This window comes from Planococcus citri, chromosome 1 (assembly GCF_950023065.1).
Source record: "Planococcus citri chromosome 1, ihPlaCitr1.1, whole genome shotgun sequence".
Classification (NCBI taxonomy): domain Eukaryota; kingdom Metazoa; phylum Arthropoda; class Insecta; order Hemiptera; family Pseudococcidae; genus Planococcus; species Planococcus citri.
This window is the reverse complement of record NC_088677.1, coordinates 66906690-66920440: the sequence shown is the minus strand read 5'-3', so window position 1 is coordinate 66920440 and position 13751 is coordinate 66906690. Positions and strand designations below refer to the sequence as shown.

Sequence of the window (13751 nt, the reverse complement as noted above, 5' to 3'; positions counted from 1 at the left end):
TTCCCACAAAGCTCCAGTAGATTTCTGAAACTTGAAATTTTCACAAAATTTCATCAAATGGAGATGAAAAGTCGAAATTTACTCTTCACTCTAATTTTACCACACTCTGAAGATGACTTGAGGTGGGTTCAAGTCATTTTAGAGCCTCTAGCGTATTTTTGAAAATTCCTGTAGCCTCCAGCAGATTTTTGAAACTTGATTTTCACAACATATGTATTACCAAATGCAGTTAGAAAGCCAATTGATGAAATTTTGTGGGAATTTCAAGTTTCAAAAATCTGCTGGAGGCTCCAGAACTGCTCAAAATGAGTTGAAACAATTTCCAATCAATTTGGTAGGTTGAAAATAGGGGACATCCTAAATTTCAGCTTTCTAAGTCAATTTGGTAGAGTTTTGATTTTTCCCCTATTTAATTTTTGAACTAAATTTGATTTTCAAAAATTCGCCAAAAATCGAAAAAGACACTTTAGCATTTGAAATTTTGACAGGTGACAAATTTTTGCCAGCTCTTTCAATCTACTTTTGTACGGTTTAAAAAATTTCGCGGAAGCCCTATGTTGGAACGCAAAATCTGCGATTTCGGCTGACTTGTCAATGAAAATGGCAGCCATTTTGTAAGAAAGGCCATTTTTTTTTTTGAGAACTATGGGGCTAGAAATGTTCCTTGGTACTCCCTCTTTAAGAAAAATGTTGCCCTGGAGGATCGACGGGAGGCCGGGGGTGCAATAGATCCTCGTGCGGGCCCCCGACCGATTGGAAAGCATCTTTGAATTTCTAAAAATCCGCCAAAAATCAAAAAATGAAATTGAGCTATCAAAATTTTGACTGTTCTATTTTTCTATACTGTTTCAATTTTCCTGAGGTTCGAACATGTTTATACCTTTAGGATAGCTGATTATCTACAGACTAATTGTAAGATAAAATATGTACATGATACAGGTACTTTGTAGAGTGCCGACACAAAAATAAGCCTATACTACGCTAATGTATTTTTAATCCATCGATCGATTATGATTAATTGACGTAAAGGCCTCGAATATGCCTACATACGAAACAATAATTCTCCTCCTTTCATCCCCTCGATCTCTATACTTTAATGTCTTACAGAACACTCAGCATGCTGGTCTTCGGCAAATAACGACAAAGTCCGGACGCGCGTGTGTAAAATGACGGATTATACGTAAACGACTAGATACGACTACGACGACGAGGACGAATACGAATACTACACGCGTACTCGTATCTCGTAAACGGTACATTTTAGCTTTAATCGTGATAATGTGACTAAAAGACCGAAAAAGAGATAAATAACTATTGTAAATAATTCATGAACGTCGCGAAAAGAGAACCGGCATCGGCAACGCGGACCAGGACCACCATTCTATGTAATGAAAAAAGGGAGAAAAGGAGTAAGTGCGCTTTTACGTATGACAAAAGCGTAAAGGATTTTCTCTATAGCAACAATGCGAGTCGCACCGACACCGCGAGCTGAGAGAGTACCGTGTAATATATTACGTGCTTGTATTTTGTGTGTGTACTTTGGATACGAATCACGATCCGGCGATTTGGTCAAAGCTCTTAAGCCATCCTTTCTTATGGTTGATTAGTTCTTTTGACGTGATACTAGACCTCCTGTTGCGACAATTGGTACATCATTTTAATTCGACAGATGATCCGAGATGATGCTGTAGATTAATTTTAAATAAATTACCTACGTAAGTATCTATTTGTCGCTAGGTGGATTTTTTTTCCTCTTTCTAAAACACACCAAGGGTAGAGATGATTGGGTAAAAGAATCAGACGGAAGTTGTAGGCCTAATTTGGAAGGCGCCTTCGTAATTAGTACCTTAATATGTGAGCTCGATACAGAGAAACAGCTGCTGGCTTTTATTACGAATCAATATCAATTTATATAGGTCGCTAAATTACCGAGAAAATTACCCGCTAAAATGTTTAGGCCTCTTTCTTTCGTCGCTTTTAATAGCTATAGGTATACCTAAACAGTGCACGAAAGTCGACTAAAAAGGTACCCAAGTTACATATACGAGTACGCGAAATGTGGTCAATATGGGTATAGAAGAAGACCACAAACTAGCGTAAAAAATAACCTCGATATCGTTGCTACTATTCCCAAGCGAATGTGGTATATGCAAAGTCTACAAAAACTTTCCATTGTGAGCAAAAAAAAATACATATCGTGTACAAATGAATCCACGTTTGTGGAAAATTACCAAATAATTTCGCGGATTGGATTGGATTACAAATGGTGGTTTGTGGATTTCTTTCTGTTTTTGTTTATTTTAGTACACTTTGTGGGAAAAAGGACGTTGGTTGCTAGAGCAGTGTCCAGCCTGCGAAACCATACGTGGAAACCCAATCGACCACATATATAGGCAAAAACTACCACCATCCCTTTGATTTGTAAGGTTTCCAAAGATCGAGCTTGATTAAAAGTTAATTATCGAACCGAGTGTGTTTATTTTTAAACACGAGAGTGATTTTTTTTTGGAATGGGTGCTCGTCTGAGAAGTACCTACCTATTTTTGGTTTGTGGTTTGGTGTTTTGAAATTCTAAAGGGTAATGGGCAAAAGGCACTTTTGATGCGTCCAGCTAAATTTTCCTAAAATAATAGCTTTAGAAAAATGTTTTTTGAAGGCTTCAGATCGGGTAGGACAGTTTTTTCAGAATTTTCAAATATTCCAGAAGGCGTTGTTGCAATCACCTTAGGGAGCTGAAAATTTAATTCCGTCATACTTCATAAATTTTCAACTGTCGAGTTGATAAAAACACCTTCTGGAGCGATTTGAAACTACTGGAGAGAAGTCAACTTTTGCTGGAGGCTCCAGATAGTTCTGAAAATGGCGAGAATTGATTTTGGGGAGGGGGTCAGCTTCAAGATGGTAGAATAATTTTTTGAGAAATGATTACAAAAACTGACGATTTTGGAATTTTTCAGATTTCTATTTATATTTCCAACTTCTTACCTCGTCGCCGCGCTTTGGATTCGCAATTCACCTACCATCATCGATTCAGAATGTCGAATTTATGATAGGATTAAATTTCCAGTTGTAGAAATGAATAATAATGTCGTCCGGAATGGTGAGAAATTGCTGGGGAAAAGTCAACTTTGGCTGAAGGCTCCAGATTAATCGAAAATGGTGGAAATTGATTCGAAGGGTTGATTTTTGTGTATAAACCAAGTTTCGGATTTTGATCTCCACTTTCATTCTTTTAGTAGAAAATGAAATGTACCAATAGGCTACTTCCACCATTTTTAAAAAATCGCTAAAAATCGAAAAATGCACTTCGGTAGCTCAAAATTTGTTTACGAGGCCTGAGTGACATGCTCTTTCAGTGAGCCTTAGTGCCTGTCACAAACACTGGTTTTAAACAGTGTCTGTCACTACCACTGGTTTAAAAAAGTGTCTGTCACTACCACTGGTTTAAAACAGTGTCTATCACTACCACTGCTTTTAAACAATGTCTGTCACTACCACTGGTTTAAAAAAGTGTCTGTCACTACCACTGGTTTAAAACAGTGTCTATCACTACCACTGGTTTTAAACAATGTCTGTCACTACCACTGGTTTTAAACAGTGTCTGTCACTACCACTGGGTTTGAACAGTATCTGTTTCAAACACTGGTTTTAAACAGTGCCTATCTCAATAACTGGTTACAAACAGTGTCTGTAACAAACACTGGTTTTAATTAGTGCCTGTCACTACCACTGGTTTAAAACAGTGTCTGTCACTACCACTGGTTTAAAACAGTGTCTGTCACTACCACTGGTTTAAAACAGTGTCTGTCACTACCACTGGTTTAAAACAGTGTCTGTCACTACCACTGGTTTAAAACAGTGTCTGTCACTACCACTGGTTTAAAATAGTGTCTGTCACTACCACTGGTTTTAAACAGTGTCTGTCACTACAACTGGTTTAAAACAGTGTCTGTCACTACCACTGGTTTTAAACAGTGTCTGTCACTACTACTGGTTTAAAACCTTGACTGTCACCACCACTGGTTTTAAACAGTGTCTGTCACTACCACTGGGTTTAAACAGTATCTGTTTCAAACACTGGTTTTAAACAGTGCCTATCTCAATAACTGGTTACAAACAGTGTCTGTTTCAAACACTGGTTTTAAACGGTGTCTGTCACTACCACTGGTTTAAAACAGTGTCTGTCACTACCACTGGTTTTAAACAGTGTCTGTCACTACCACTGGTTTTAAACAGTGCCTGTCACAAACACTGGTTTTAAACAGTGTCTGTCACTACCACTGGTTTAAAAAAGTGTCTGTCACTACCACTGGTTTAAAACAGTGTCTATCACTACCACTGGTTTTAAACAATGTCTGTCACTACCACTGGTTTTAAACAGTGTCTGTCACTACCACTGGGTTTGAACAGTATCTGTTTCAAACACTGGTTTTAAACAGTGCCTATCTCAATAACTGGTTACAAACAGCGACTGTCACTACCACTGCTTTTAAACAGTGTCTGTCACTACCACTGGGTTTAAACAGTGTCTGTTTCAAACACTGGTTTCAAACAGTGTCTGTTTCAAACACTGGTTTCAAACAGTGTCTGTTTCAAACACTGGTTTTAAACAGTGTCACTACCACTGGTATTTAAATAGTGTCTGTCACTACCACTGGTTTAAAACAGTGCCTGTCACAAACACTGGTTTTAAATGGTGTCTGTCACTACCACTGGTTTAAAGCAGTGTCTGGTACTACCACTGGTTTTAAACAGTGTCTATCTCAATAACTGGTTACAAACATGAAACAGTGTCTGTTACAAACACTGGTTTTAAACGGTGTCTGTCACTACCACTGGTTTAAAACAGTGTCTGTCACTACCACTGGTTTTAAACAGTGTCTGTCACTACCACTGGTTTAAAACAGTGTCTGTCACCACCACTGGTTTTAAACAGTGTCTGTCACCACCACTGGTTTTAAACAGTGTCTGTCACTACCTCTGGGTTTAAACAGTATCTGTTTCAAACACTGGTTTTAAACAGTGCCTATCTCAATAACTGGTTACAAACAGTGTCTGTAACAAACACTGGTTTTAATTAGTGCCTGTCACTACCACTGGTTTTAAATAGTGTCTGTCACTACCACTGCTTTTAAACAGTGTCTGTTTCAAACACGGGTTTTAAACAGTGTCACTACCACTGGTTTTAAACGGTGTCTGTCACTACTACTGGTTTAAAACAGTGTCTGTCACTACCACTGGTTTAAAACAGTGTCTGTCACTACCACTGGTTTTAAACAGTGTCTGTCACTACCACTGGTTTTAAACAGTGTCTGTCACTACCACTGGGTTTAAACAGTATCTGTTTCAAACACTGGTTTTAAACAGTGCCTATCTCAATAACTGGTTACAAGCAGTGACTGTCACTACCACTGGTTTGAAACAGTGTCTGTCACTACCACTGGTTTTAAACAGTGTCTGTCACCACCACTGGTTTTAAACAGTGTCTGTTTCAAACACTGGTTTTAAACAGTGTCACTACCACTGGTATTTAAATAGTGTCTGTCACTACCACTGGTATTTAAATAGTGTCTGTCACTACCACTGGTTTAAAACAGTGCCTGTCACAAACACGGGTTTTAAATGGTGTCTGTCACTACCACTGGTTTAAAGCAGTGTCTGTCACTACCACTGAATTTAAACAGTGTCTGTCACTACCAATGGGTTTGAACAGTATCTGTTTCAAACATTGGTTTTAAACAGTGCCTATCTCAATAACTGGTTACAAACAGTGTCTGTCACAAACACTGGTCTTAAATAGTGTCTGTCACTACCACTGGTTTTAAATAGTGTCTGTCACTACCACTGCTTTTAAACAGTGTCTGTCACTACCACTGGTTTTAAGCAGTGTCTTTTTCAAACACTGGTTTTAAACAGTGTCACTACCACTGGTATTTAAATAGTGTCTGTCACTACCACTGGTATTTAAATATGTAGTGTCTGTTTCAAACACTGGTTTTAAACAGTGTCTGTTTCAAACACTGGTTTTAAACAGTGTCTGTTTCAAACACTGGTTTTAAACAGTGTCTGTTTCAAACACTGGTTTTAAACAGTGTCTGTTTCAAACACTGGTTACAAACATGAAACAGTGTCTGTCACAAACACTGGTTTTAAAGAATGTCTGTTTCAAACACTGGTTTTAAACAATGTCTGTTTCAAACACTGGTTTTAAACAGTGTCGGTTTTAAACACTGGTTTTAAACAGTGTCTGTTTCAAACACTGGTTTTAAACAGTGTCTGTTTCAAACACTGGTTTTAAACAGTGTCTGTTTCAAACACTGGTTTTAAACAGTGTCTGTTTCAAACACTGGTTTTAAACAGTGTCTGTTTCAAACACTGGTTTTAAACAGTGTCTGTTTCAAACACTGGTTTTAAACAGTGTCTGTTTCAAACACTGGTTACAAACATGAAACAGTGTCTGTCACAAACACTGGTTTTAAAGAATGTCTGTCACAAACACTGGTTTTAATGGTTTTAAACAGTGTCTGTCACTACCACTGCTTTTAAACAGTGTCTGTCACTACCACTGGTTTTAAACAGTGTTTGTCACTACCACTGGTGTAAAACAGTGTCTGTCACTACCAATGCTTTAAAACAGTGTCTGTCACTACCACTGCTTTTAAACAGTGTCTGTCACTACCACTGCTTTTAAACGTATGTAAATAGTTACCAAAAAAACACGTTTTAATTCCTGAAAATATTATTCTTAAGACCAAATTTGATTTTCTGATGAACAGATATATTGATTTTAAATCTTGAAATTATCACATTTTCAATTTTCTGGCAGTTAATGTTTCGTAATTTTTTTTTTTCAAAATTGTCATTGGTCTTTGAGGGTTTTGAAACGGTTCTCACTCGAAAAAACGGCAACATTTAAAAAAATCCAAAGAGGTCTTACTCGCTTTATTATTGTGATGAAAAATTCCAATACGAGATACAATTTTTCAAAAAAACATATCTTGTGGAAAATTTTAAAAGCTGAATCACGATTTTAAAGAAAAAGGGTTATTCATAACCGAATATTCGTATGAAAATGGAAATTGTGTAAAATTCCCTCTGTTGAAATTCTCCTTCCCTTTACAGAAGTTAAATGCTTTTCTGATTTGTGCTCGAACTATTTTATAGCTCGCAATGCTCTCTAGTCTAATGTGATTAAAAAATAGGTATTTCAAATTATGCGCACGTGTGTATTTACAAAAATAGTTTACATGTTTACGACCTCTCATGTCCTTTTTGTTCAGTAGGTGTGTATTCATGCCTACGCCTAATTCGTGGAATTCGTCATTTCTGTGATTTTTTTCCCCGAAATTTTTCATTTTCAGCACCTTATGGTTGATAAATCATCGATTTTGCTCACTTTTTCATAAATGGAGACCCATGAGGTAGCTCCCGAAAAAAATTCAACCACACAAATAGAGAGTTGAAGGTCCTAGGGGGTTTCAAATTTTCCAATACGTAGTCCAAAAATCACACAAATTAATGAAAATCATTCAATAATCGTTTATTAAGTACCTAAGAGTGAAACACATTTCTGGTGACATTTAGATTACGACTAATACAGAGGCCCAATTTCAACTTGAGTAGGGGTAGTAGTCAACCTACTTTGGGGACTCAATTTTTTCAACATTTGACATTTCTTACCCCAAACTGAGCAATTGGAGTGCTCTTTTTCCTAGGTAATTTTTCAATGCTAACACGTTCTGTGAATCACTTTTGATATGAGCGAAGAAAACTGTATTTTTTGGTTTTTGGGGCAATATTTTTCAGAAAACAAAAATTTCCTTGATCTCAGAAATGTTCAATTGAGCAGTTACACAGCCCTTAGAATGTTCTATGTATAACTAGGTCATATTCTCACTATCGTAGTGTTTTGAACGTCATTTTTGGCTTGAACGAAAAAACGTGTATTTTTCAACATTTTAAAACGTTTTTTAAAAATTTTAGATCACAAAAAATAATGTTTTCCTCACGTTTGTCAGAATTAAAATTCTTAAACGTGGTATTTTATGTACATATTTAAAAATGAATAAACATAAGACCCTTAGAATCAAACATGAAATTTTTATTATTTTTTTTTTTAAAAGAAAGCCAGCGATTGATTGAGCTGTTGATTGATAACTTCAGTTTCAACCTGCCTTTAAAAAAATGAAGAATTTATTTTCTTATGCAAGTTGTGTGTTGATTGGAGTTTTTTTTCCTTATTGGGTAGGTATATGTACTACCTACCTATATTTTCCTCAAAAAAATCAATATCTTGGTTACATATTTTTTATGTAGGTACAATTCTAACTGTACCCATATTCATATTTGTATCAGTTTCTCAAAAATTGTCAGTTCAAAAACATTTTTGTCAAAATAAATTGAAAATTCCAATCAATCTTTTTTTCTCATTCATCATCCCCTTCTTCTGTCTTATTGCAAAACTGTTTCCGTTTTGTAATTAGATTAAATTCTCGAATAGTTTAGTTCAAATTTTAAATTAGCAGCGAAGAATGTTAACCCTACTGATGAATGAACGTTTCTCCTCGTCTGTTCCTGTTGCCTATACTTAGACATGTCCATTTCTGCCTTAATTAAAAATGAAATAAAAACGTAAAATCCTCCCAAGAAGAAAGTAATACTTCTTAATTGAAAAATTTACAGTCACTTGTCATAAAAAAAAAGATATCTAAAATGGATATTAATTATTTCAAGTGAGAATGTTTTGTCCAAATTTTCATTTTGACTGTCGATATAATTTTTTAAAAACCTTGTTTGAATCATTATGTTAGCAAACCTGATTTTCTTGACAAGAGAACATTTTGAACTCACACTCTCCGATTTCAATATCTTAAAACCTTCGCAATCAAAATTTCAAGTACTAAAGTTCATTTTTAGATTTTTGGCCAATTTTTTTAAAAATTGAAAAATTGAAAAAAAAACTGTTCTACTGGCGTTTTTTAAATTTTTTTGAGAAAATTGAATCAATGTGAATAATTCCTTCAATTCAACTCCCACACATTACCAAGCACAAGCAATTTTTCAACTTTCTCCAGACCAGAAATTTCCAATCACTCTGAAGGAGCCTAAAATGAACTTTAGCATCTGTATCTTTGGTCGGTGCTTATTGGGCACCTTCTCGACCGTTTTTCAAAGAGTATAAAATGCAGGGTTTTCGGCAAACTTTTGGTCTGGTGTGTCTACACAATCGCCCGACTTACAAACAGTCTCAATTTGATATATTTCATGAACTGCAGAGCATAACTTTAGTCTACATGATTGTTTAGGTCATGAAATTCTAGAAGTACCAGCTCAAAATTTAATTGCTTACCTCATTAATTTGAAATTTTTGAAAAGTAGGTACCTACTGATAATTGCTGGAAATTCCAGCAATATAATTTATACCGCCAGTTTTCGGATAGAGAGGTTATGTACACACACTTAGGCTACGTCTTGCCAAAAAACTCGCTCTTTTTTCGAAAATTTGGTTTTTTCACTTTTTGTGGAATTTACAAATCGGTCAAAATTCACTTTTAAACTGGCACGTGCCCAATTACCATCGATCAAAGTGGAGGTCCTAAAATTCATATTTAGCCTTTTCCGAGTGATTTGAAATGCATGAAGAAAATTGAAAAATCACTGGAGGCTCCAGCAAAATGTCCCAAGATCAGAATCTATTGATGTTCATGGAGTTGAATTGAAGAAATTAATCAAATTACTTCATTTTGCTCAAAAAAATTACCCATGTTATGTAAAAAAAATCCAAAAATCTCCTTTACAAGTTTTTTTTTAAATTTTTTAAATTTTCAAAGATTTTTCAAAAATACAAAAATCAACTTTAGAACGTGAAATTTTGATTACGAGAATTTTAGGACATGCTCTTTCGATCTAATTTGGCATCGTTTAAAATAAGAAAATGCCAATTCTAAAACTTCCTTCATGAGAATTTTTTAGAAATTCCATTTGTTTTGTGTAGGAAAAAATCGAGAAAACTCTGCGCTGAACTGGGTACCTAAATAAAAAGTTACATTTCGATTTTCACATCTCATTGAATCTTCACATTTGAAAGTTTTTATTTCGGCCTATCTTTGATCGAGTTATTGGACGCAATTTTTTAAAACTTGCAATAAATTTCATGATTAAAAGTTGTAAATGCTTCGAAAATGAATTGCTTTGGCTACAGGTGAACTTGATTGATAAACCTTGGAAAATTTATCAAAAATCCAGGCTAAAGAACAATATAAATAATTGACTGTTGATTGAGGAATATTTTGTAGTTTTGACTTGGAGTGGAAAAGATTTTTGCTTATGCCACTCGTGATCGTCAATAGATATCTTAATCGTTATCCAATTTCCATGAAAAGAAGTAAAACAATAAAATACCTAGCTAAAGCCTCGCGTAATAAATTTGAAAAAAAAACACCCATCATCGACTTTTCTTTTCGATGAAATCATTAAGATGATATAGCTTACCTTCTAGATTTTTATTTCTTGCTAATAACGTCAAAAGCACATCATTCGGATGGGGGGAATGCTGATGAGGTGGTACTCCTGCTGCGGTATTGTTATTGGCGGTAATTTCCGTATGCAAATGATGTCTTAGATGAGCAAGCAGAGCGGAGGATGGAGAGCAGTTTTGTTGCTGTTGGTGCTGTTGTTGTTGTTGTAACAAAGCGGACATCTTTGTTTGGTTTTCTTTGTTTTTTTTCTTCAAAGTAGGTATTTGACTAACGAACGAAAAAAAAAATGGATATAAAAAAAGAAAATGAGTAATAAAAAGAAACGTGTCGAGAAGGAAAATTTAATGCGTGGGTCAAGGAGGGAAATTTTTTTTGCGAAATTCACGACGACGAGTTGAAAATGTCAGTAGGCATTTTGCTGCAATCGAAGTAAAGGCGGCGTAGATCGATAACGATTAGAAGAATTTTTTTCTGCGGCGGTAAATAAAAATCATATTCGAGCACCTTTGGAGCGAACGAGACGATGGAGGCCGAGGCCGAGGTCGACGAATTAATTAACAGGGTACCCGGTGGTAGCCGGAGGGGGGAGGACGCGGTTAGGGTCGCCCCATCAGCGGAACTTCCGCAGTCGCCGAAACACGCACACAAATCGTCAGCACAGAACGAAAATTTTTTGGCGGCCCGAGTTGTAAAAAAAAATTATCATTACGATGATTATATTATTTAAAAAGGGCGAAAGCGTCTATCGCGCCGGCATCGAAAAGCACCGAACACTGTGTTTTCCAAAGGAAGCGTTCTTTTAATTTGGCTAAGTGACTTTGGGTGCTTTTACTCCCTTCGTGCTTCGTGTCTGTGTATTTTAGTTCGCCGCCTCGTACACGCAGCTCGGGGTCTTTCGTTCTCGAAACGTACGCCATTATTTTCGACGATTTTCCTACCCCGAGCAAATCACGTGACTGGGAAATTCGCGCGCTCCGCCCTTCATTTTTCCCGCTCTCGGGTCTCCCTCCGTACGAGCCGAGCTTTTACGCGAGCCTTATACTTCGCTCGACTTCTCCCTCCATCGTATGTAGACTTACGTATCGTATTGTGCACTGTTACACGAGGATGGAAATTTATATGTACGATGTACGTTGTTGTACTGTACGTACTATACGTATACTTATACTGGGCTTTCTCTCTCGCTCGTATGTACTTAAAATGGTGTATAAAGCTGAGCTTTTTCTCCGCATACTCGAGTATACGATGTACATATAGTAGTAGCTAAGGTAATAGGTGAGCTTGTGTGTTGGATGTAGGTACTATAACTTACGGAGACATCGTGATGAATACATATACGATGCACCATAGTACAGTGTGTGTCGACTTAATAGGCCCTAGGTTACTTACCTTCGGGATATTAGTCAACTTTATAAAGTGTAATATTATACCAAATGTGTGCAAACTTTTTACATCCGAGATGCGAGTAAATTTTCAACGTGGTAAGAGATCGACGACGTCGTTTGTATCGTCGAATAACGCGCGAAAACCGAGTAATTTGGTTACCTACTTACTCCCTTTTTTTTTGGAAGGGGGGATCAGTTCAGTTGTGTGAGGAAATATGTGCAGGGTCTGTGTTTGAGTTGAGCAATTTGCGATGTTTTATGGTTTTTGATGATATTGTTTCATTCAGACGAGTCAAAAGTGAGAAAAGGTCTGATTAGGTTGGTAAAAAGAATTGTTTGATTGAGTTGGAATCGTGCGTTAGGAATTTAGGAGGGATTCAAAATATGTAGAAATAAAAAAATATCTGTTGTTTTATTGGCAGTTTGTAAATTATTCCAAAGGTTATTTGGGAAGTTAGTTTCTTTATGGTGAATCCCTTCAGTGTTGTCATGGATCAGGTTTAGGGATGATTCGAATTACAATATTCAGATCGAAAATGTAGGTATAACAATTATTGGATTCGTGAATCGGATCATTTTTTTTAAACGTGATTCATTCAGGGCTCTTCCTTGGTTACTTCTTTAACATTTTGATCATTAAAAAGTGTACTTTGTTTTGTAAATTTTCAAAAATTGAATTTTTTTGTATAGGTAGCTTGAAGAAAAATCAAGCGAAGTTTCCTCTCAAATGATGGTTTCAAATCATGAATATGTTTTTTTCTTCATTATAAGTTAAGATCTTGATGAAAATAGCTATAAATTCTTGACATAAGGCACATAATTTTTTTTTCAGTTCAGGAACTCAATAGAATTTTTTTTAAGTTTTTAAAAAGTCAGGGTTACACGAATCAGGGTTACGAAAATTTCGGACATCCCCTCTCCCCCCCTCCAGCGTGAAGAACATATCCAATTATCCGTGTAAAAAAAAGTTCAATAATTTCAAAAGCGGAATAATTTGCAAAAGTATAAGTACATTGTTTTATTATTTTCCAACTGGCCAACTACATAGTACGTTGCATTTTGCTAAAATTATCAAAGTTTCAACTTCAGCAAAAAGTAGAGAGAAAATCTCAACCTTTGTCGAATTGGCCAATCTCGCTTTTTTCTAAAAATTGCTGAAAATTGTCACTCTTTTGCAAAAAATTTCAATCAGTCTGCGTATTTTTTTCCAAAAATTACCCAAAAGCATTGAAAAAATCTCGTATTTTCACCAAAAAGTTGAAAACAGGATTGATTTTCAAAAAAATTACTATTTTTCCATTTTACAAAAATTCTTGTTTTTTATCATATTTGCTTGAAAATTTTACTTACTTTTTGTTAAAAAAATTACTCAAAAGTTTCGTTTTTTTTGTACTTAGGTACTTACCAAAAGGACCTTTTTCAATAAAAATAACCAAAATATTTTTTTTTTACCAACAACCTACCTAATTGTTGAAATATCTCGCTTTTTATCAAAATTGTAAAAATCTTTGTTTTTTAACAAATAAAATTCTTTCTTTTTTCTTAAAAGTGTGTTTCTTTTCCAGAAATTTCCGAAAAATATCACTTTTACCAATACTTAATTCTCGCTTTACCAATAATTCACCCAATTTTTTGACTTTTATAAAAAAATGGCTAAAAATTGTCGTTTTTGTTGCGAAAAAATTCCAAAAAGTCTCACTTTAGCCCACAAAGATGGCACTTTTTTGATAAAAATTGCAAAAAAAAATCATGTTTCGCCAATACTTACCTAATTGTGTTTGTCTTGCTTTTTGCCAAAAACTGACTAGAATACTCACTTCTATGCAAAACTCTTAGAAAAGTTTATACCTACTTTATTCCAATGATCCTGAATAGGTACGATAACTTT

At 35.5% G+C, this 13751-nt stretch overlaps 1 protein-coding gene across 2 annotated transcripts in view; it reads right to left on the bottom strand.

The window, feature by feature from the left end:
* The window catches only part of Lim3, a 64300-nt gene extending 52955 nt beyond the window's left edge, over positions 1–11345 (bottom strand). For both annotated transcript variants that reach the window (XM_065347264.1, XM_065347265.1), the window contains exon 1: positions 10492–11345. In XM_065347264.1, the coding sequence (XP_065203336.1) occupies positions 10492–10699 (208 nt within the window). In that variant the 5' untranslated portion in view covers positions 10700–11345. The remainder of the gene's footprint in view (positions 1–10491) is intronic.
* Positions 11346–13751: the final 2406 nt, after the last annotated feature.